Source organism: Panthera uncia (genome assembly GCF_023721935.1).
Source record: "Panthera uncia isolate 11264 chromosome C1 unlocalized genomic scaffold, Puncia_PCG_1.0 HiC_scaffold_4, whole genome shotgun sequence".
Taxonomy (NCBI): domain Eukaryota; kingdom Metazoa; phylum Chordata; class Mammalia; order Carnivora; family Felidae; genus Panthera; species Panthera uncia.
Window position 1 is genome coordinate 64,930,537 of NW_026057585.1, and position 26,129 is coordinate 64,956,665.

General features: G+C 35.6%; 1 protein-coding gene across 6 annotated transcripts in view; it reads left to right on the forward strand.

The window, feature by feature from the left end:
* The window catches only part of FAF1 (Fas associated factor 1), a 527,970-nt gene that overhangs the window by 330,681 nt on the left and 171,160 nt on the right, over positions 1-26,129 (forward strand). For all 6 annotated transcript variants that reach the window (XM_049618584.1, XM_049618586.1, XM_049618589.1 and 3 more), the window contains one exon: positions 21,797-21,892. In XM_049618584.1, the coding sequence (XP_049474541.1) occupies positions 21,797-21,892 (96 nt within the window). The remainder of the gene's footprint in view (positions 1-21,796; positions 21,893-26,129) is intronic.

The following is a 26,129-nucleotide window of genomic DNA, read 5'->3' on the forward strand; positions in this document are numbered from 1 at the left end:
AAATATGAAAGAAACTAGTATATTTTATCAAAAAATAAAAATGTTTAAGTTCAAATTATGTTGATGTTGAATTTGAGTGGTTTATATTTTGCTTATTTTGACTGGTGGTTTTAGGTTATCAGTTACTACTGAATCAAATTTAACCTGCTATCTTAGGTCAGAATCCTTTTGGGCCTTATACTTTTCACTCAGACCCAGAGGTCAATCGGCACTCTGATGATAGTGTTTAGTATTTCTTATCTCACTTTGGAGTGGTTCCCAGGCATTTTTTTCCCCTAGGCAGATTTTGTATTTCTCTAAAAATTACAACGATCTTTCATATTTTACCTTGGCAAGGAAAGTAGGCAAAGTACTCATTTAAATTAAAGTAATAGACATTTATTACATAACTGACCTATCAAAGAAACCTTCTAAGCCCTATGGAGGCTAAAACTGAGAATATAAGATTCAGGCTGAATCCTTAAGGGCCTTAGGATCAAATACCTAAACAGAGACATAGGTAAAGTTGAAAGAATCACAAACCAAGAATTCTCCAAGTTCACAATAAGGGCATGGGAGTTGAGCAGAAGAAGAATCACATGGCTGGAAAAGGCCAAGCATGGATTAACCAGCAAGGTAAAATTCTCTCCCTCTCTCTCTTTTTTTTTTTTTTTTTTTTCTCTGGTTTCTAGGTAGCATTTATGGTGCTGTGCCTAACTTCATATAGTTAATTTAGACACTATTTTTCCCAGGAGGAAAAGCCACGACAAGATGCACAGCAGCACTATGTCCAAAGCTGTTAGCATAACTGCCTGAGTTTTGCCAAGGAATTAGATGCTGCTGGAAAAATATCCACAGCTCCTATGTTTGCTATCCAAAGAGTTCCACAGTGTTGTGGGGTAAATGGCATCCCACTATTGACTAGACATGTGCCAAATGGCTTCTTGGTACTCTTTATGCATACAAAGCAGACCTGAGATGTATCCCTGCATATCTGAAGATTCTGTCATTATAATGAGCTGAAGTCACCACTGATTAATACTGTAGCTCTCGAAAATAATGAGGTTTTTCCACCAGCAGAACCTCTTTATCAAATTTAAAATGAGGAGCCAGCTTGAAGTAAAAACTCCTTCTAACCAAAGATTTTATCTTGATTCTCTGTGAATATGTTGTGATTATAAAGCAAAGGATTATCATCAATATTTCGTGTTGACTTTATATGCCTTTGTTAATAAATAACTTTCTAAATGTTAGAGAAGATGAATAAAAGTATCTTGAGGGTTTTTGTTTTTTCATAAGTTACCCCTTCTGTATTTTGGCTTGAGAAAAATTTTGCATTTCTAATGCACTATCCATGTGTATGATGGTTTTAAATTTTTGTGGAACTATTAAGATACTGAAATTGTGTTGCCATGCCAAAATTCCAAAGGATTCTTCAATGGATGTGATTTCCAATAAACAAGCAATTAACTTTCTCCTGCTGAATTCCTGCTCAGAGTCATTATTTTGTCCTTTGCTTTTCATGAGTGTTTAATACTTCTAGATTCTGTTTCAAAGCTAGTTTCCACAGGCTCTGGCTTATATCTTTCAGCCAGGTTGTTGGTGTGTATGTGTGTTTGTGTTTGTGAAACAACATTGAACTTTTAACTTTGACCAGGTAATGGACACTGGGCAAGTTGAGCATGTTGTAGCAAATATAGATCCATTCATTTTTGTTTTGTTAGTGTATATCAGCATTGATTATGGTGTGGACATATTTATTTCCTGGACTTTGTAGATCTTTATCTAAATAACAGCAGCAAATAATGAAGTATTCAGAGTTTAGCCATCATCATTCAGTGTTTCCTTGAATACAAACTGAAGTAAAAATGGAGGAAAAGCTCATTTTATTTATTTTTTAAATCCCCTATTAAGAGAGAGTAATTAACTCAAGATCCACAATTAGCCTCACAGCAGTCCATATAAACCACCGCCAACCATCCCAGGTCTTTCAGAGGTGGCATAATTCTGAGATTATTTTGCACTTGAAACAGAGAGGCTTATAATAACTAGCCTAAAACACACTTAAGAATGAGGTTTTTCCTTTTTCTTTTTTCGTTTTTTGTTAATGTCTGCCCTCTCTAGTTATAATTTTCTGCTTTATAAATGGGGGAAAAAAACAAATATTAGGAGAGAAGAATACCTCCTTCCTACCTGGTTATAAAGCTTTGTCTTTGGTAAATCTGGAAGTAGCTGCTTTGCTTTAGCTGGAAATTTCATTATCGAATTTGTTATATGACAAAACAATTAACAAAATGAATCACATATTCAAGCTTGGGAGAGGACTATGAAGAAAATTTAGAGAGGCCTACTGTTAAAGTATAATTGCTGGCTCTTCCTTGTTTACCTTTTTTGGTTTTGTTTTGTTTTAAAGGGAAATGTTCAGTTGCAGAGCATTCCTGAATAATTCAGATATAGCACAAAGCTCGACCCTGGGAACCTTTTCTTCAGCTTTCTGAATGTTCTTTATGCAACCTGCTTTTACAGGTTTAGATTACATTCTGTGACACTGTTTTTGTGGTTGAATTAGAAACTTTTTTTTTTTTTTTTTAGTTAAACCTGTGATAAGTAATTGTCACAGTTAGTGCCCTGGTACAATGCTAATTTGAAGTGACATGTCCATACTGGCCCTCCGTAACATGAAGAAGCCTAACAGGTGTGAGGGGTGTGGCTTCCCATGGGCTCTGTTGAACTTCTAACCAGAGAAAAATAGCAGAAGAAGTGAAATGAACCTTGAATAAAGCTGTCAGCAGTAATTATCTCAGCAACACTTTGTGGGGAGATAAAATAAGCACTTGTGCTTTTATAACCTGAACACACTGCACCCAAGATAGATTTTTTTTTTTTTTTACCCATTTAACATAAACTGTTAAATACCTTTCAAGAGATCTTTTCATAAGCCTAATTACTCAATAACAACAATTATCACAAAATATAAATTGTTGGAAGACATGCATTTGTTTTTATTTTAACATGTGGTTTCTTTTTGGTATTTAAGTAGTTTTGGTAACAAAAGTTTTTTTCATGCTTTTTGTTTCAGTAAAGCCATTATAGTGTGAAATCTCAAATATTGTATAGAGAATTACATTATCTTCTGGGAAAAGATACTTTGACAGTTAGAAAAATGTTTGAAAGTTTGGTTTTCAGTTACTTTAAAAAATGTTCAGAGTATTGGACTGGCCCGTATGAAGCAAGACAACATGTGAAGGACCTGAGTGAACTGCAGGTCACCATAGCCACAGTGCTATATGCATGTCCTTGGAGAGGTGCAAAAGTCCTGTATTTCTTGAGTGAGAGATTTGATAAGCATTTTCCAGTCTTTTCTCCAAGCACCAACCGTTTTCTTTAACAGTAGTATTTTTTTTTTTAAGTATACTTTAACTTACTTACAAAATAATTCAAATGACCTAATGATTATGTTTGCCTAACCTGGGAAGTATAGAGGATTTCAAGTGTAATTTTTCTCTACAAATGTCCAGGCTATAGAAACTAGCCATGCAAAAAACAGATGAAATATTACAATATATACTGCTCTCTTTATTTCTTTCATTGCCTTTCTACACCTTGAAATATATTAAATATAGTTATGATTTCAGGTAATCTAATGACATCTAGAGACTTTGGAAATTTTTTCATAATTTAACTTTACCATGTTCCCACACCCAATAAATTAGAAGTTTAACAAGCTAGCCAGGTTAGTTCACATTTACAGTGGAGGTGATGTCATTTTAAAAAAAAGCTAAGAATGAACATCTTAGTCCTGTCTCTGCTGTTATTTATTAGGTTTGTGAACTTGAGTGAAAAATAAGAACCTTTTTTTTTCTGAATAGGACTTGGTAAACTATGCCAGGTACATTCACTAAGGCAGTAACAAAGATTAGATATAGCATGATAAAATACAGCTAACATGGTGCATACTTTATTCACAAACCAGTGGTTATTAACTTCATCAAAACGGAAACTGTTCACCATTGGCTGTATCCCTAGCACTCAGCTGATTTCCTCATGGATGCTCACTATTAGTTAAGTGAATGAATAATGTCATATTGTGCACTCTACTTAAGACAAATTTAGTATTATCTGTTTGCTACTCCCCAGAGGTATATAGCAAAATCCCTACCATATGTATATATGGACACACACACACACACACACACACACCCCACTCTTTAATCCTCACAACAACCTTATAAGTTAGAAACTTTACAGAGGAGGGAATTGAGGAACTGAGAAGATGGGGGAGTTGTCTAAAGTCATACAGCTATTAGCCAGCAGACATAGGATTTCAAACACTGGCAGTGTGACTTTGGAGTCCAAGTTCATACTCCGCTTTTATACTTCTCCAAGGAAGCATAATAACAATGACTACCAAAGAAATTATCTTACAGTGATACAGGTTTCCTCAGAAACTTCCCTGTCACAGGTGTAAATGATTTAGGAGACTTGGGAATACATTTTTGGGGGGGGGGGGCGGAATTCCTTTTTTATTCATTGAGACACTTGCTCTCCCTTTTGCCTCCTAGAACAGCAGGCTCACCAATCCATTGCATCCATTGAAGTGGCATTGATAACTTTCTTAGGGCTACCTCTTCCCCAATACAGAAATGTCATACAGGGCTAAGGCCTGGACAAACTTCCATAAATGTAGGATAACAGAGTTTTGATTCCTAGATATTTGGCCCTTCCTTCAGTCAGGTCCAATTCCTGGGCCAAGCTTTCACCTCTTTAACCCAGACCCTGACCTACCCATGTGAGACCTCTGTTGCTAAAATCCCCACTGCCTCCTCCTACTCAGCTCTCACCTGGGATTGTACTCCTCCCCTCAGGAACTAGCTGACTAAAAATGTTTATTTCTGGAAGAGTTGTCAAAGTTTTACTAGGTATGATTGATTACAAAAGATACCAGGTGTTTTATGGGGCACCTGGCTGGCTCATTCAGTGGAGTGTATGCCTTTTAATCTTGACGTCTTGGGTTCAAGTCCCATGTTGGGCGTAGAGCTTACTTAAAAAAATTTTTTTTTTTTAGAGATACCAGGTGTTTTAGAGAACAGAAAATTTTGAAATTAGGAGGTTATAGTAGGGGCTTTCAGGAGGAGATTGAACTGAGAGTTGACAAAGTGCTTTCACTTACTTTTTCTCTTATGATCCAAGCATACCTATGAGACAGGTAGAAGAGAATGGGGATGGAAACCCAGGCAAAAGTCATGGCATGAGCAAAATCTAGGAGTAGGCAAGTGCAAGGCATATTTTTGGTTCAGTGAGCAACTATGTATACAGTATAAAAAAAGAATGGAGATAATAGCGTGAAAAATGGGCCAGAAATGGCCTTGAAAATTTTGTTCAGAGTGAGCTAAAGGAACTTAGAAATCACCTAGTCCATGTTTTTTCGTTTTACAGGTGATAAAACCGAGAGAAGAGAGTTGATCAAAGTCACAATAAAGTCACAGAGTTGGGATTTTAATCCACATCCTTTTATCTATATACAGTGTTCTTTCAATGTATTAGCCCTCCAATATTTTTATACACGTGGAATCCTATCATAGGCAGCATTGATGGGAGAAAGTCCTAAAAGAGCACCATGCAGCCTTAAGACATAAAAGAACAATAGTACTTGATTTGCTTTAATGGTGGTGATAAAAGAGAAGTAGCTTACAGGCTGGTTAAATGTATTTAAGCTGAGTCCTTAGTAGGCTTAGTCTCCCAAAGTCACTGCAGCAGATAGCAACACTTCTTTCCTCTCCCCCTCCGCCATCCTCCCGCAGGCTGTTTTCCTCTCCTTCAGTCTTGGTTCAGTTCATCTTACAGGAATTAAATGGGAAACCTGAAGTGAGTTTCCACTTTTGGACATCACTTGTAAAATATCCTCATAAAAATTTCCATCATAAGCAGGTAGTGAATGTCAGAGATGGGCTCTTAGATGTACTCAGAGCTAAAATATATCTAAACAAACATACTCTTCACTGGGCGATACTTAGAAGAATGACATACTAGCTGTTGAGAATAGATAAGAAACCCCTAAATAAGCTTGGTTTGTTTACCTAGGAAGAAAGTATTTTATTTTATTAAATATTAGTCAACATCTTCTGAATACCTTTGGTATGGAAAAGTTTAATACATTGGGTTGTTCTGTGTATGTTCAGAACACATATCAATTAAGTTAAATGTAGGTGACATAAGGTGTTATTAAACTATCTGATACCAATACTGTCATCTAGTCTTAAATTTTTAAAGACAGAAATAATTGGGCATTGCATCTGAAAACACCTATTAGATAATCCTTTTTTCTGACAAAGAGCCAAATATCAAATGTGTGTGTTTTTTGTTTTTGTTTTAGTTGCAAAATTAAGTCTACTAGGCTTGGCACTTTTTCACTTATCATCTTTTTAATGTTGTCAACAAAGATATTATTCCCATTACTCAGATTAGAAAAGTGGGTTTTTATGAGATCAAGCAACTTTCCTGGGAAATGGTATAAAATATCAAAGCCAGGATCCAAGGCCAGGTTATCTGTATCTGAGTACCTGACATAATGGGAACTTCATAAATGTTTATCGAATAATTAAGTTATAGACTCTGGGTAACTATATGGTTCATATAACTTACTCAATAACTAGTTCTAAATTTTGAAATAATTATGGGGAAGAAGGGCAAGTTCAAGAGAATTCTGCACGTTTCAGATTATTCGCCCCCCCGCCACCATCCCGTGGGTTAGAAGCAATGTTTTTTAATAGGTTCTTTTCTCTCTTCTGCCCTCCACCAGAGGGTGCTCATAAGCAATTAAATGACCAAGCGTAGAAATAGGAACTAAGAAACTAGTGCCATTTTCATTCACAGCATGGATTATTGCCCCTGTGCAAAATAGGTGACTTTCTTAAAACAGAAGTCTTGATTCAACTGAAATAGCTTCTTTTGTTTAAAGTTGCCTTGCAAATAGTAACTTGTCTGTCTGTGTGAGCTAGTATCTTTATAGACGTAAACCTGACCATTCTTAACTAAATAGGTATGAGAGAAATTATGTACTAGGCTACATTAGACTGGTCTAATAATAGGCTACATTCTTATACAATCTAATGCTCTTCATAAGTACTCTAGTATTCTGAAGTACTTCAGAAGCTCTTCTAATGTACTCACTAGAATCAAATAATAAAATGCAAGAATGTTGTTATTTAGTTTATAAAAGTACATCTTTTTGGAAATTTTGCTAATTCTATTACAATGGTCAAATCTTTATCTCCTTATGGTGCAGTCTGGTTTTAGGAGATAGGATGCAATAGAAGACTTAAAAACTAAAGCTTTTGTGTCGAGCAACCTCTCTTTGATAGAACTCTGGATAATGTGGAGCCAGTTCAGGGAAGCGTGAAGGTGGACAATTATAATGTGAAAAAGTAGCATCAGTTGATTCTGTTTTCAAGAATCCCAACATGTTTTTTAAATATTTTCAAAAATTTTAATAAATTTATTCTTTATTAAAAAGACAGTTTAAATTAAGTGTGTCATGTGGAATTTACAACTTGTCAAATCTACAGTTCACATCTTGGGAATATTTACATGTAATTTATGACACTAACTATGGGTTAAATAGAACCAAAATAAAAAAATATTGTAATGCAATTTTAATTGAAATTTGTCCTCTGCAGATGTTCACTGAGGACCCAAGAAGATGGCCAGCTTATACAGCTTATAGTTTAGAGTGTGGTTATCGAAGAATGCCACAAATTAGTAGCTTCACTAAGGCATTTCTGCATACTAATGCATTAGGAAATGCATAAATGCATTAGGAAATGCTATTTATTTTGACAGTCATTTCCTCAAAGATCAGTCTCAAGTCATTATTGATTTGAAATCCCTTCTTTCTCTTTTTTGTTTTTTTTTAAATTTTTAATTGAAATATAGTTGACATTTAATATTATATTAGTTTCAAGTGTAAAACATAGTGATTTGACAATTATATACATTACAAAATGCCCACCATGATAAGTATAGTTACTGTCTGTCACCATACAAAGTTATTACAGTATTGACTATATTCCCTATGCTGTACTTTTCATCCCTATGATTTACTTATTTCATAACTGTAGGTTTGTACTGTTTAATCCCCTTCACCTATTTTAGCCATCTCCCTATTCCCTTCCCCGCTGACAACCACTAGTTTGTTCTCTGTGAGTCAGTTATTCTTTGTTGTTGGTTTTTTTGTTTTTTAGATTTCCACATATAAGTGAAATCATATGGTATTTGATGGTATTTATCTTTCTCTGATTTATTTCACTTAGTATAATACCCTCTAGGTCCATTCATGTTGTCACTAATGGCAAGGTTTCATTCTATTTTATGACTAATATTCCATTGTATGTATATTTACTGCACCTCCTTTATCCATTCATCTATCTATGGACACTTGGGTTGTTTCTATATCTTGGCTATTGTAAATATTGCTGCAGTAAACATTGGGTACATATATCTTTTCAAATTAGTGTTTTCATTTTTTTCAAGTAAATACCCAGAAGTGGAATCACTGAATCATATGGTATTTCTGTTTTTAGGGTTGCTTTTGTTTTTGAGGAAACTGCATTGTTTTCCACAGTAACTATACCAATTTACATTCCCACCAACAGTGCCCTTTTCTCCACTTCCTTGTCAATACTTGTTTGTTTGGTTTTTTTTTGTTTTTTTTTTTTTTGTTTGTTTTTTTGTCTTTTTGATACTAACCTTTCTGACTGGTGTGAGATGACATCTCATTATGGTTTTGATTTGCATTTCTCTGATGATTAATCATGTTAAACATCTTTTCAGTGTCTGGTAGATTAAAATAAACAGAAAAACAAGTCAGGAACAGTTTATTTATATATATTTCCTAAGTTTTTGTCTTTTTTTAGAAATTTGGGATAATTAAACCAAAACATAGTATTTGGCAACTGGCTATAACATCTTTGAAGAACGGGTTAAGAGTCAAGAGAACATGCTTGTGCTATCATTAAGCAGCTGTTTGACTTGGTAAAACATTACCTCTCTACATCTCAGTTTCTCCCCTTAAATAGTACTATTTGACTAGATCCTCTTGTAAGAAGGAACTACTTTTCATTTGGAGTCTACTGGGGATGATGGGGCTACTGATAGAACATGCTTAAGAGTGGCTGCTGATAAACTCTCAGGAGAGTCACATTACTAGCTTTGAATGGAGCAAGGGATGCTTGATGGGGATAGTATGGCAGCAGCACTGAACTCAGCTGAGACTTAAAGATCTGTGGTCTCCTTGTTGGGATATCAGCAGTTGATGAATTCAAAGACCCTTCCAACTTGAATATCTTCTGAGTCTAAAATGAAGCCATATCTATAACAGCCATCCTTGTTTCTTCCAACTCTACTTGCTTGCAAGATAACATTCGTGTTTTTGTACATAACAGAAAGCCTCAGAATTTGTTACTGTTGGTGTTTATTTCATGAAACCTTACCAACCTTGCCAAATCAATTGAGGACTATATAATAGAGCAAGGCCAGGAAGAGAACACAGTTTTTGAGCTCTTTACACAGGAGTTTTGTAGGTAATTGATCTTGACCTGCACATCTCTTATAAGATTCCATTGGTTCCAGATTGTTATTAGTCACTTCCTTTTTAACAGTGTGCTTTTTTTTTTTATGAGGTGACTAAACTGCTATTTAACCCTGCTACAAGAATGTGGCAATGGGCTAGTCCAGACAAGTGGATGTGCACTTGGTAACTAACATTCTTAATAAGCTTGCTTCAACCTGCCACAAATTAAAGCTCTGTGACTTTTCTAGCACATAAGTGATTTAAAAAAAAAAAAAAAGCTCAGATTGTGAATAAATAAGCTTTTTTGATTTGCACTCTGGTTGGCAGTAAATGAAACTTCAGCCTCATGATTCAGTTTGGCTTATAACTGTCTTAATCTGTCTAGCTGAACAGTGAGCATCTGAAAGTTTTAAAGGGGTGATCCAGCAGTCATCTTCAGGGATTATTCATAAAAAGCTTTGGATTGGTCAGATAGGTGATGTAGTTGAAAACTCCATGGCTTTTGGAATAAAATCTGGTTTGCCACTTAGTAGTTCAGTGATCTTAGACAAGTTATTCTACCCCTCTGAGGCCATTTTGTGATCTGTGCAATCATGTTTATTTTTAATTTGCAGGATTCTCATATATGGTAGACATATATTATGTTAAGCATTTAAAATATTGTACCTGACAAATTGATGATATCCAGGAGCAGCTGTTTGCTTAAGTCAAAGAAAGTAATTATTGTTTATCAGTCCATCAGACAACATATGGTAGGACCTTAATTGTTTTATTTTATTTTATTTTATTTTATTTTATTTTATTTTATTTTATTTTATTTTATTTGAGGGAGGGAGCAAGCATGCACATGCACATGCTTTTGCAGGAGGGACAGATGGAGAGGGAGAGAGAAACTTAAGCAGGCCCCATACCCAGCAAGGAGCCCAGAGAGGATCCCAGCTCGGGGTTGGATCTCACAACTGTGAGATCATGACCTGAGCTGAAATCAAGAATCAGTTGCTTAACTGACTGAGCCACCCGAGCATACCCCCCTACCCACCATTTTTGTTTTTGTTTTTGTCTTTGTTTTTTGAGAGAGAGAGAGAGAGAGAGAGAGAGAGAAAGGAAGCAGGGGAGAGGGGCAGAGGGAGAGAGAGAGAGGACTGAATTATTTCTAAATGCTTCTGAGATAAAACTTCCTGAGTTTGAGTTTTGGCTCACTACTTAGTAGCTCTGTGACCTTGGGCAAGCTCCTTAGTCTATGTAAGGTTCAGTATCCTTCTCTTTAAAATGGGGATTACAATAATACTTACCAAGCAGAGTTATTGTGACAGTTAAGTGGAGTAATGCATATAAAGCACACACATAATACCAATATATGTTAAGCTCTCAATAATAGCAATTATTACTAAAATATTTTTAAAACTACTGAGTAATTTCATGGGTATTTGTATATATATTTCAAACCTTATCAAATTATATATTTTAAAACCTGTATGGTTTATTGTAGGTCACTTATACCTCAATAAAGCAATACTCAATGATGTGTGTGTATATCTTCTTTGTACTACAATGATTGTATTCTATGCTGCTGCCTTGTCAGGATGGTGACAAGCTTTGAATGTTTTTTTTTTCTTTTCTTATATTGGGGTACCCGGGTGGCTCAGTCAGTTAAGCATCCAACTCTTGATTTCGGCTCAGGTCATGATCTCATGGGTTCATGAGATCAAGCCCCAAGTTGGGCTCTATGCTGACAGCGTGGAACCTGCTTGGGATTCTTCTCTCTCCCTTTCTCTGCCCCTCACCTGCTTGTATGCACATGCTCACTCGCTCGCTCTCTCAAAATAAATAAACATTTAATAATAAAACCTAAGTATTGTAAAACTATAGCTTTACTATTTGTATCTTTTAAAAATTAGTTTGTAAAATACAATGCTCTTGTGTTTAAAATTTTTTTCTTTTATTAATATTTTTTAAATACAAGAGCATTGTATTTTACAAACTAATTTTTAAAAGATACAAATAGTAAAGCTATAGTTTTATAATACTTAGGTTTTATTATTAAGTGTGTCACATTCAGGACAAGGATCCTTCAGGTGATTGAACTGAATGTTCTTAGTGATGTATTAAGATGACATTTCATAAGAGCTGGAAAGGGTCTGAGAGGTCTTTCATGTGGGTTGCTCTCATATTTTACAAAAGAGAATATTAAGGCTCCAGATGACTAGCCCTAAGTCCCATAACTTGGTCTCCAATTCAGAACTCTTAAAATGTCTTAGTCTCAGTGATTTAACAGTGAGGAAAAAAGACAAGCTGCAATGTGGGGGAGAGGGCTAAAAGTTAGCTACAGAATAAAAAATACTTTGAAGAACTAATTCATATTTTTAAAGAAAGTGTTATTTAAGAAGGGCCCTATAAACATTCTGACAACTAAGCTTAAAATAATAGTACTGTGTCAATGGCTTGTTAGAGGTGGCCTGTGATCAATTATGATGGTTTATAGGAGTTGTCATTTGCACATTGCCGTAATATTTCATTTTAATTTGTTTATGAGGAAACACTATATGCTTTCTTAATTATGTAAGGGGAAACATTGAGAAGATTCTAAAACTTCACAAAAGAAAGCACTTTGAGAGTTTCTCAGTTGTTTCAAATAATTGCCATTATTTATGAAAATTAGTTTTATCTGTATACTTTGCATAATTTACAACCTTTTAGTCTCAGGATCCTTCTGTACTCTTTAAAAATCATCAAAGACCCCAAAGAGCTTTTGTCTACAAGGATTATATCTAATAACATTTGCCATATTCAAAATTAATATTGAGAAAAATTAAGTTTTTTTATTTTTTGCTTATTTATAAGTTTATTTTGAGAGAGAGAGGTGGGGAGGGGCAGAGAGAAGGGGAGAGAGAATCCCAAGGAGGCTCCCTCTGTGCTGTCAGCACAGAGCCCGAGGTGGGGCCTGAACTCAAGAATCACGAGATCATGACCTGAGCTGAAACCAAGAGTCAGACACTTAACCAACTGAGCCACCCAAGTGTCCCAAGAAAAAATTAAATGTTTACTTAAGATAATAATAAGTCCATTACACGTTGATATCAATGACACCTTTTAATTAAAAGTAATTGTATTTTACAAAAAATAAAATTAGTGAGTGATGTGTTACGCTTTTACAAATCTCCTTAATGTCTGGCTTAATAGAAGACAAGTAGTTTCTCATATCTTCTGCATTCACCTGTTGTGAATATATCATTTTGGTGGAAGTATAGGAAGAAAATCCAAGCCTACATCCTGGCTTCTCCTGGAGAAAGAAGGAGTATTTTAATAGTCTTTTCAGATAATTGTGAATATTCTTATCTGATACTAGATCGGAACTCAATAAGTGATAGCTAAATGTTAGTTTTAAAAGATTATTTTTAATGTTTATTTTTGACAGAGAAGGAGAGAGCATGAGCAGGAGAGGGGGCAGAGAGAAAGGGAGACAGATGATCAGAAGCAGGCTCTGCACTGACAGCAGAGAGCTTGATATGGGGTTCAAACTCACAAACTGAGAGATCATGACCTGAGCTGAAGTCAGACACTTAACCAACTGAGACACCCAGGTGCCCCTCTAAATGTTAGTTTTGATATGGAGTCTACAGCCATTTAAATATACATTTTGTAACTTTGTTACAGTAAGATCCATTGATCTGTCTTGCACTTTAAATAGATCCTTTTCCAGTGCATAATTTTATAATATCATGCATTCATTGTTCATCCAGAGAGTATCGGTCCTCTGAGTTATGCAGATTTTCTAATGTTGACATATTCCATTATTTGATGTAAAAAAAAATGATCACCTGTTAATATCACTACCAATCTCATTGGAAAAGTCTTTAAGGGAGCACATGGCTGGCCCGGTCGGTGGATCATGCGACTCTTAATCTCAAGGTTGTGAGTTTGAGCCCCACTGTGGGTGTCGAGATTACTTAAAAATAAAATCTTATTTTAAAAAAAGAAAGAAAGAAAAGAAAGTTTTTAAGCTTTAGGAAGCTGTTGAACTCATGGTGGCTAATACGTTTTTCAAAATTTTAATTTTTATTTGAAAACTCAAATTTTTTCATGGGTAACTGATAAACACTCAGACCTGTTCCTTGAAGTAACAGGCTTGCTTCATTCGTTTTTGAAGAAAATTCTGTCAGACACCTAAATCCAAATAGCCATTATTTGTGTGCCAGTCATTTAAGTAATAACAGTGTTCCATTGAAAAAATTGTTGGTTCAGCACACAAGGCAAACAATTACACAAGTGCTTTTTCCTCAGCAAAACCATCATACTTTGCCATATGCAGCAGGAGTGCTTTCTGCAGACTTCCCATTTGTTCACACAGAGAGTTTTAAAAGAGGTGTACATGGGGCGCCTGGGTGGCTCAGTCGGTTAAGCGTCCGACTTCGGCTCAGGTCATGATCTCGCGGTCTGTGAGTTCGAGCCCCGCGTCGGGCTCTGTGCTGACAGCTCAGAGCCTGGAGCCTGTTTCAGATTCTGTGTCTCCCTCTCTCTCTGCCCCTCCCCTGTTCATGCTCTGTCTCTCTCTGTCTCAAAAATAAATAAACGTTAAAAAAAATTTTTTTAAATAAATAAATAAAAGAGGTGTATGTACTCAAGAGTCATGTTTAATTAAAAGTAGTATTTTTTACTGATTCAGCAGGGACATTCTTTACTGGACATTTTTATAGTGAGTACATGGCACTGGAGACTTTCACACAGTTTGGTGTCACTCCCTTGATTTGTGCTAAGGTACCAGCAGTTTTGCCCACCATTGTTTTTTCATTGTCAGTGTAAAAACACATTGAAAAAGTCAAATACCATCTAAGTGTTATTATGAAAATTATTTTGATGTTGTGGACCCCCTAAAAGGATCTCAAGAACCCTGTCTATAAACTGCATTTTGAGAATCATTGGCATAGTTAATATGTTCCTAAGAAAATACTAAATCTTAAGAGTATTCACTAACTGATGGAATACCTAGTATGTGGCAAATCTATTTTCCTTTAAGCCATCTTACAGAAAGCCTGTTAGGAAAGGTAATATTATCCATTGTTGTAGAAGAAACTGAGGTTTAAGATATGAAATATTGATTGGAGTAAATAATAGAATAATAACTACCAGAAGTGAATTTGAACTCAAGACACTCAGACTTTAGAAGTCTTGCTTTCAAGAAAATCAGAAAATAAGCCAAAAACTGGTAGAAGGTATCTACAAAAGTTACGTCTAATAAAGGGTTTTTATCTAAAATACAAGAAACTCTTAAAACTCAACAAGAAAATGAACAACCCAATTTAAAAAATGAGCCAAAGACCTTAATAGACATCTTACCAAAGAAGATATACAGATGGCAAATAAGCATATGAAAAGATGCTCCACATCATATGTCATCAGAGAAATGCAAATTAAAAAACACCTATTAAATGACCAAAATCCAGACCACTGACAACAGCAAATGCTGGTGAGGATGTGAAGCAATAGGAACTCTCATTCACTGTTGGTAGGGATGCAAAATGTTACAGCCACTTTGGAATATGGTTTAGCAGTTTCTTAGAAAACTAAACATACTCTTACCATATGATCTAGCAACTGAGTTTCTTGGCATTTACCTAGAGGGGTTGAAAACAGCTTCACACAAAAACCTACTCACAGATGTTGATGGTAGCTTTATTCATAATTGCCATAATCTGGAAGCAGCCAAGACATCTTTTAGTAGGTGAATGGCTAAACAAACTGGTTCACCCAGACAATAGAATATCATTCAATACTAAAAGGAAATGAGATTTTAAACCATGAAAAGACATGGATGAACTTTAAAATGCATATTACTAATTGAAAGAGACCAATTTGGAATGACATTCTGGAAAAGGCAAAACTATGGTGACAGGAAAAAGATTGGTGGTTTCCAGGTGTGGTAAGGGGAAATAGAGATGAATAGTCAGAGCACAGAGGATTTTTAAGGCAGTGAAAATACTGTGTATGATATTATAATGATGCATAAATACCATTATACCTTTTTCCAAACATATAAAGTGTACAACACAAAGAGTGAACCCTAATGCAAACTCTGGACTTAGAGTAATTACGATGTGTCAGTATAGGTTTATCGTTGGTAAAAAAAAAAACCCATTCTGGTAAATGATGTTGATGATGGGAGAGACTATGCCTATTGGGGGCATATGGCAGGGGGTATTGGAGAAACCTCTGTACTTTCTTCTCAATTTTGTTGTAAACCTACAATTACTCTTTAAAGAAAATAAAGTCTTTATATGTAAATATACATATAACTCTCATGCCATTCAACAAATAACCCATTTTATGTATATAATAGTTTGATTTAATTAAATCCATGACCCATTTAATGTATATAATAGCCAGTGAGATTTTTAGGCATGAAATTCTTTTACCCCAACCTATCCCTAAGCATTCAGAAGATTATACCCTCAGATGTGTTGTATTTATTTAAAGGTATAGAATTAAATAATAAAGGGATTTTGACTTGATTTCTTTTTGAATTTGTGAGCCTATTTTGAATCTCTGAATCTGTGATGATGGAAAGTCAGAGAATTACAGTCTAACATGGCCAGAAAAAAAAAAAAACCTGAATAAAGCCTTGAAATAGATTTTGCAAATGAGTCACAGTCCTTCATTATATTAGGGTAAAGCAGTCTTGTGATTGAGAGATTACCATTTTTTATAGGTTAATTAACTAATATAATGTATGCAAATCTAAATTTTTTAAGGCAACCCTCTTCAACTATAAAATCAAGCAAACCTGCAGCCCTAATCCTTTTTTCCAATTTTTTGCAAAATAAATGCCCCAACGATAATAGTATCGATCCTTTATAATTATATAACCATTTGGTTTCACATACATTATCTCATTGGATCTTCATATCAACTCTGTGAGGGAGAACAGATTGTATTACCCTATTTTTATATTTAAGGACAGGTTTATTAATCTATTCTCTTTCTAAGAAAACTGAAATACAGAAATTCTAAATGATTTTCCCATAGTCATTGGGCAGTTGAATGATTTAGCCAGTCGAGAATCTCAGCCTTCTGACTACACATCTTTTATATAAATTTAGGTTATGAGTCCCAGCAAACATTTACTTTAGCCCTAAATTCTTGAAATCACTCTCTGAGTAACCATTGTCCCTTCCAAGGGGTTGCTAGCCCTACAGAAACTGCCTGGAGGAGATATAGCCCCATCTTTACTCACTTTTATTCCTTTTTTTTGTGCCTATTCTTATATGCATCTTTTGTCTCTCCACCTGGTATATATGTTCCCTCAGGACAGACTTACACTGGGCACGTAGTAACTCAGAAATTCCTGACCCTGTAATTTCCTCAGTGGATTGTGATTGGTGTCTGAAATAGAGTGATGCAGAGGCCCACTTGGTCAGCTGTAGGCTAAGGAGAAAGTGCTGGCCACTCCTCTTCAGGAATTACTAGCAGCTATGGGAAAGGTTAATGTTAATAACTATAGACACCAGCCCATTGAGGAGCCAGCCCATTTGTAGTACTATGTACTTTTAACGAGTACTTTCCTCCAACTTCTAAAATATGTCCTCTTATAACTTACACATGATTAGGCTGCTATGCAAAGGTAGTCACAGTAGTATCTAATCACCATTTCTCTCTCCAGGTCCTAAAAATAATGATCATTGGACTGATAATAGGTCTTCTGCCTAGTCCGTATACTTTCAAAATCAGCTTTTACTTACCTTAATTTAACCCTTTCAAAAGTCCATTGACGTAGTTAAGTCAGGGATTACTTACCTCAATAAATGGAAAACTCTGGCTTAGAATAGAGACTTTCACAAGTTCCGGAGGCTGGGAAGTACTTGACTCAAGATTTTTCTGGCTCCTGGTCCAAATTTCTTTCCATTATGCTACACTGCTTCTAATTGTCAGTGACATTTACCATCATTATTGTTTCATTACCAGAGGATTTCAGGATGGGGGAGGAGAACTTTTTTTAAATGAAAACTATTGTGAAAGTTAACATGACTTAAATTTAGCCTGTGCTTCTTATCCAAATTAGCTTTGCTTTTCTTGGTACTGAAATAAAATAAATTGAGCTAATTACGATAAATGATGAATAGAATGACAGGAAGGATGCAGTTTGCTTTCTGTAATTATTATTAATCAGGTTTTCTAGCATTTGTAAGGTACAGGGCCAGAATATATAAATGCCAAAACAAACTAACAAAAATCTCTAACCATGGGGCACCTGGCTGCCTCAGTTGGGAGAGCATGGGATTCTTGATTGGAAAGTCGTGAGTTTGAGCCCCACGTTGGCCATAGAGTTACTTTAAAAATAAGTAAAATGAAATGGTTAAAATGGCAAAGGTTAGGTGTACTTTACTCCAATAAAAAAAAATAATAATTTAAAAAAACCTCTAACCAGACTAAAGGAAAAATAAGAATCAAATACAAATGATTTTTATCAGTATAATATATATGACAGCACATACCTCACATGATTGAAAATACCTGTATAGTTATGTGACATTTGTAGTTTTCATTCCAGTACTTGTCTTCAGATAATTAGCTTATTTGTAACACGTTTGAATTGTACTCATGACCAACCCACTATTGTGTCTTTGGTTGGTTTTTATGAATTTGCAGATATTTAGGTTTCCTCAGATATCAGTTTAATTCACACCCAAAAAGTTACCAATGGATGTTTTCAGTGTGCTAATGGAGACCCTACCTTATTTCTAATAATAATAAAAGAAACTTTTTATCATCATTATATTAAATACACCAATGTGTCATTTCATGAACATTAGAGAAAACACCCTCTTTTGGCTACTTAATATTGTTTTAATTCTATGTAGACAAAAATGACATGTACTCATATGTGCTCACATTTTCCCAAATTTAATTTAAACCTCAAATTAATTATTTAATATCTGACCACTAAAAACTTCAATAGAAGTAAATATATGTGGCTTTAATTATGTTGGCTAAACTAGGCAGATTCTTTGGATAACATCTTGGATCATAATGGTAATAAAAATTAACTGAATGTTTGTGTGCCAGGTACTGTGCTAGGTGCTTTACATATATTATAGATTCATAAGCTATAATAATTTGATATTGTGGATTAATATGATTAAATAATAAATGACATTGTTAATATCTGTGGAAATTTTTCTTTTTAGTGCCTTCAACAAACACTATTCCAAGCACCTTCCAAAAAAGATTTATAGAGCACTGTCCTGGGAATTAGTAAACTGAAATATTATTCTATTTGGAAAAGTAACAGACATACTAGTAGTGGGTGGTGATGTGGAGGTTATATATGATTAGCTTTATTTTAGACTTATTACAGTTTCCTGGAGCACCAGTCTATTGTCTTATGAAAAATAGCCTTGACTAAAAATAAACTATTGGTACTGCATCAAAATAAAAAGCTTCTGCACAGCAAAGGAAATAATCCACAAAATTAAGAGGCAACATACTGACTGGGAGAAGATATTTGCAAATGACATATCTGATAAAGCATTACTATACAAAATATATAAAGAACTTAATACAACTCACACCCCCAAAACAAATAATCCAATAAAAAAATGGGCAGAAGACATGAACAGACATTTCTCCAAAGAAGACATACAGATGGCCAACAGACACATGAAAAGATGCTCAAAAGATCACTCATCATCAGACAAATACAAATGGAAACCACAATGAGATACCACCTCACACCTGTCAGAATGGCTAAAATCAAAAACACAAGAAACAACCAGTGTTGGCAAGGATGTAGAGAAAAGGGAACTCCCTTGCATTGTTCGTGGACATGCAAACTGGTACAGCCACTGTGGAAAACAGTATAGAGATTCCTCAAAAAGTTAAAAATAGAACTACCCTATGATCCGGCAATCACACTACTGGGTATTTACCCAAAGAATACAAAAGTACTAATACAAATGGATACATGCACCCCCAATGTTTACAGGAGTATTATTTACAATAGCCAAGTTATGGAAGCAGCCTGTGTCCATCTGTCAATGAATGGATAAAGAAGAGGTGAGATATATTTTATATATATATAATGTATATATTATATATACACGTGTACATATATATAGTATATATATATTATGCATACACTGTGTATATATATTATATACATTGTATATAGATTATATACACATTGTATATAGATCATATATACACATTGTATATAGATTATATATATATACACACACATATATATGTGTGTATATAGACATATATATAAATATTATTCAGCCCTATAAAAGAATGAAACCTATTAACATTTGCAGCAATGTGAATGGATCTACAGAGTATAATGCTAAGCAAAATAGTCAGAAAGACAAATACCATATGATTCACTCATATGTGGAATTTAAACAAAACAAATGAGCAAAGGGAAAAAAGAGAGCAACAAACCAAGAAACATACTCCTAACTATAGAGAACAAACTGATGGTTACCAAAGGGAAGGTATATGGGCAAATGGGTGAAATACATGATGAGGATTAAAGAGTGCACTTACTGTGATGAGCACTGGGTGATGTGTGGAATTGTTGAATCAATATATTTACACCTGAAACTAATGTAACACTGTATATGTTAACTCTGCTGGAATTAAAATAAAAACTTAAGGCTGCCAATACCATTGGCAACTGAGTCGGTGCTGCATCTTTTGTACTGATTGCTCCCTGGGCATTGAGAACAGCCAGGCATCATGCCACCTTGTGGGTGGTGTGGAGGAGAAAACCAAGGTATATGTTGGTAGTCTGGGAACCAGTGTCAGCAGAGGAGAGTTAGAAAGGGCTTTTGGTTATTACAGTATCTTAAGAACTGTGTGGATTATGAGAAATCCTCCAAGATTTACCTTTGTGGAATTTGAAGATCCTAGATATGCAGAAGATGCAATGCGAGGCCTGGGCAGGGAGGTGATTTGTGGTTCCCAAGTGAGAGTTGAATTATCAACAAATATGCCTCGGAGCTCTGATTTTGATAGACCAACCACCTGCCCAACATTCCTTTGATCCCAATGATAAATGCTATGAATGTGGCAAAAAGGGACATTATGTTTATGAATGTCATCTTGACAGCTGGTGGAGGAGAAGCAGGTCACAGTCTAGATCACATTTAAGATCCAGAGGTAGATGATACTCTTGTTCACATAGCAGGAGCAGGGAAAGGAGGTCAAGATCACCATCTCCTCAGCGATCAAGATCTGTGTTTCTCTGTAGATCGAGATCAGCTTCACACAGAGGTCTACGTCTGGTTCCATAAAAACATCAAGATCCCCATCAAGGTCAAGATCAAGAATCAGTTCTGTTTCACTATCAAGAATCAGCCATGGGGCGCCTGCGTGGCTCAGTCGGTTAAGCGTCCGACTTCGGCTCAGGTCATAATCTCGCGGTCCGTGAGTTCGAGCCCCACGTCGGGCTCTGTGCTGACCGCTCAGAGCCTGGAGCCTGTTTCAGATTCTGTGTCTCCCTCTCTCTGACCCTCCCCCGTTCATGCTCTGTTCTCTCTGTCTCAAAAATAAAAAAATAAACGTTAAAAAAAAAAAAAAGAATCAGCCAAAGTCCAGATCTCCATTTGCAAAAGAAGCCACTCCCCATCAAGAAGTACACAAAGAAGTGCAAGTCCTGAAAGAGTGGACTGAAGTTCTCAAGTTCACCTTTTAGGGAAGGGTCATTTTGTTTACATAATTATAAGGGATTTGTGATGTCTACAAAGTGTAACCTAGGAAGGGTATTTCAGTTATCTGAGTAAATGGATTTGGGTTATTACTCTATAAATTCACAGCAGTAGGATAATATAAATTTTTGTTGAATGTATTAACATCCTGTGGTCTGAAAATGTGGGTTTTAATCCGGTACATTTTAATAAAATGTTTCTAACTAGAAAAAATAAAAAGAAAATATAATAAAAGAAAAAAAAATAGAGTAAAGGAAAAAAAAGAAACCAACCCTGCCAACCAACATCTTCTTCTCAGACTTTCAACCTCCAGGACTGTGAGAAAATAGATTTATGTTGTTTAAGCCAACAAAAAAGAGGCCTTGACTATTGTAACATCCCATATATGGAAAAATTTCAAATTTTCAAAGCCTTCCTGGTAATGCATGGACTACTAGAGTGAGCTTTCTAGTCTAACTTCAAAAATAATAGAAAATATCAAAAGTAAAGTCCTTTTGTGAAACATGGCCTCATTTTGTTTACAAATGATGGATTCTTCTTTTTACAGATGTGTCTTGCTGAATCAGGGCTATCTTATCCCTGCCATCGACTTACAGTGGGGAGGAGATCTTCACCTGCGCAGACCCGGGAGCAGTCCGAAGAGGTAAGCCTGTTTGCCAGCTTTTCGGTGAATAGGAGGCCTGTCTTTCGCCGACCTGCCCACTTCCTATTCTTTTTTATCTGCCACACAAATGAATAGATAAAGTTAATGTAGCGTGAATAAAGTCTCAGTAAATTCTTGAAGACAGAAACTTTTCATGCGAGTTTATTGCTAATGTGCTCCTTCTTGGTGTATAAGTTTCATGTTTCAACAGACAGAATTCAGGTGAATTGGTTGAAATGAATTTTACTTAGAATTGACAGGTTGACTAAAGGGTTTTCTTTGCTGCTAACTATATAGTAGAATACAGTTATTAGGACTGATCCTGAAGGTCCTTTAACTCCTGGAGTTGGAGCACTTTCTATGAGCCAGATGTTGTGCTCAATACTAGGTAACAAAGATGAATAACACTGTTTCTATACCAAGGTGCTCAGAGTCAAACATGGTAAATTAGCAAATTAATAATAATGGCATAATGTAATAAAAGCAGTGATAGCATATAGGGAGTTATAAAAAGAGAAGAGGGGCAGATAAGATTCAGCGTGTTTGTGTATGGGATGTGTGTCTTTATGGGTCTGAACAGTGTTAAAAGGCAATATCTTTTCCATGGTTACAAATAGCACTCTGTGTCCAGCTATGACTTTGGATACAAGGGAATGGGGAAAGATAGATTGTACATTACAGTTTAGCTTTTTAAAAAGTTTTTATTGAGCTTTTTTTATTGAGCTCCCACTGTGTGCTAAGAAAAATCATCACCATGACTTAAAAAAGTGTATGTGATAGAGGTCATAGCTAATAATACAAAAAAAATGTTACTTATTTCATTCAGTGTTTCAGGCTAACATATGATCCAAGTATTCAACAGATGGACTAGTCCAGTCAAACCTTTTTCCACTTACATTCTATACAAAATATAGTTGCAAATTTTTATTTAAACTGACTATATATTTTGAATACTTATTGTGGAAGCTGCCACAGGACCTTTCCAGCCATCTTCTGAATATGTATTTATATCACTTAAATATGTGAAAGAGAAATTATATTGTAGTCCCTGCTCATCCTGTGAAAATGATAATTTGCTGCTCCGGTTTTTAACGTTTTTTAGAAATCCACAAGAAAGAAAAGGTTTTCCTCTGCTACAAATACTACTGCACTGTTTTCTTGGGCCTCTAAAAATGTTAATTTCCTTTAAAGAGGCCACACTATTTTATTCAGCATTTTATCTCCCTAATCCTCATGAAAGAAAACATAATATTGAGTTTCACTGTTTGGCAGAAATTGCCAGAAATAATTTATTGAAATATTTTTCTTGAGAAGCCTGGGTGATTCAGTCAGTTAAGCGTCCAACTCTTGATTTCAGCTCAGTTTGTGCATTCAAGCCCCACATCAGGCTCTGTGCTGACAGTGTGTGGCCTGCTTGGGATTCTCTGTCTGCCCCTCTCCCTCTTGTGCTTTCTGTCTCTCTTTCAAAAATAAATAAATAAACATTTTTAAAAAAGAAATATTTCTTTCTAGTGCTTGAGTATGTTTTTAGTGCTAAAGCAGGTTATGCTCCAACTCTTTAATGGGTAAATCCACTACATTAAAATGTGGCCAATTAGCTCCACCCCATTATTCTGTGCTCTGAAAGGTGACAGATAACCTGTTTCACTTCATTTTATTTCCTTCTCTCACTCTCACAAATATGTGTTATTTGGCCAGACCCTTCAGCAAAAAAGAAGTCAGTGCCATATAGTAAAAGGAGTGTTGATGAGGCTGGCACACTCTAGGTTAGAGAAGAAGTAGAGTGGAGTTAGGAGGCTTTGCTAAACTAAAGAGTCACAGTCTTGGGAGTATCTAAAAATGTGATTATTTGGGATGAAACTATTACTTTTCCTTCTCTGGCTAATTGTAAATATCACCCTTTCAGGTGGCTGGTGAGAAATGGACGGACAAATGTGACTTGGGCTTTTATGCTGTCCTAGAATTATACAACTGAAAGGGATTTTTTTAATTTGATTTCCAGTCTTCTCTCCATTCATCCCTCATTCATTTAAACATTTATTTAATGTCTTCTAGGTGCTAAACATTAGGACCATAGTCTGTATGCTGAAAGAGCTCACTCAGAATATACCTTCAAAATATACCTGTGTTTTATCTCCAGTAACAAAATTCTGTTTCATGAGGCAAACCAGTTCCATTGTTGAGCAACTCTGTCTGTTGATATCTTCCTTATATTAAACTGGAACCTGTGTCCCTGCAGCCTCCATCCAGTGGTTCTGCTTTTTTTATGGTTTTAACCCTTTTCCTAAATGATTTCATGTTTCAGGACAATTACCATTTTTCTATTGACTGTCTTAAGCCTGGAGTTAGGAAGCAGATACTTGAGATCAGTAGTTAAATTTAAGTTTTGAATATTATGGATTATAGTTATTTGTCCTCTAGCTGGGGGAATTTTGTTTCTCATATCCTCCTTCTGGTCCTATACCTATATTTTTTTATGATTATTCACCATTTTAATTTCCTTCCCAGCCTTCCCTGCCCCTGACCACCTTTTAATGATCTTTCCATACCTCTGGGTACCTAGCTAAATATCTCCCTCTCCTTTTCCCAGGTGCTTAGGTGAGACAGGGTAGAGACCCATGGACCCAGTCTTCTGGAGAATTACCCAATTCTCAGTTGATAGAGAGGGAGGGGTACCCCAAGAATAAAAAAATAAACTTCAAATGTAGTTGACTAGTTAATTAGTTAATAACTTCAGTTAGGGAAACATCTATTGAATGCTCACTATGAGCTAGTCAGATGAATATAACCTGGTAATTTCATGTTATATAATTAACGAGAAAATTGAGGCAAGCACAAGATACTAGGGGAGCACAAATATGGGGGTGGGAGGCACAATGTTCAAGAATATTTGCAAGCAAAAGCTGTGTCTGCTTTATTCACCTCTGTAGCCCTAACACCTAGTGTAGTACCTGGCCTGTACCAGCCACAAAATAAATATTGGTGAGTGAATATTTTTTTTAAAAGAAGGAGAGAGGGAGGGGTAGGAGGAAGAGGAAAAGGAACAAGTTGGGAGGGGAGGAGGAGGAGGAAGAAAGACTAGAAGAATTTATATCCAAATCAAATTATAAAGAATAAAGAACAGTCACCCAAATGAAGAAACATAGAAATAGAATTTCATTCAAAGGAAACAACATGGTCTGATGCAGTATATGCACAGAGATGAGTGCAGTTTGGTGTCTGTGCAAAATAAAGTGGAAGACAAAGATAAGAGATGAGGTGAAGGTGAATAGGACTTATAGGTCAAGTTGGGAACTTGAAATCTAGGCAGCCATAGAAGACTTTTAAGTATTTTTTAACATACACATTTTAGAGAAGAGCACTTTGGCTGCTGTGCAGAAGCTAGATGTAAGGGAAGCAGGACTGGAGGCAGAGAAATAAGTATGAATCTATTTTACCAGCACAGTTAAAGGATAATGAGATCCCAAACTAGAATATCATTGGTAAAAATAGAGAAGGATATGGATTCAGGAAGTGTTGTGGAGGGAAAATCAGTAGGACCGGTGACTGATAGGATCTGTGGGAGAAGAGAAAAGGAAGAGATAAGAATGATACCTAGGTTTTTTGGTTTAAGTGATGGAAAAGATTCATTCAGTATTCATCCAATAAATTCTGGTTACATGCCTCTTTATGCCTGGTACTGGTCTAAGTGCCAGGAATATAGCATTGAACAAAGCAAAGTCTTTCCATTAAGGAGCTTATACCTAACAAAATGAAATTGAACACAGATAATTGCCAAAAATCTGTATTTCAGTTTTTAAAACTTGGTGAGACAAGTATTTAGCTTGTCTGCCTGTGGTGCAATGCCACATACTGCTAGGGTCAATGCCATGTATTGCTGGAGGAGTCAATAGTATGTGGCATTGCACCACAGGCAGACAAGCTAAATAGTAGTCTGGTTCCTTCTGAACATTTCCATCTGAGTGCCCACTGCAGATTCACTCTGTACGAAATTGAACTTACCATATCTCCCCAGAAACCTATCTCCTCACCCATATTAATAATAATCATTGTCAACCCCAGCCAAAAACTGTTCATTCCAGTCACTGAGAGACCTGCTATTCTTTGAAACTGCACCAAATGAACTGATACCTCATGATTTTTATGACCCTTTCCTTTTGACTATTCAGATAGGGATATTTTTATGTCAGCATCAAATTTATTACCGTAATTTATTAGTTGAGAAATTTCTTGCTAT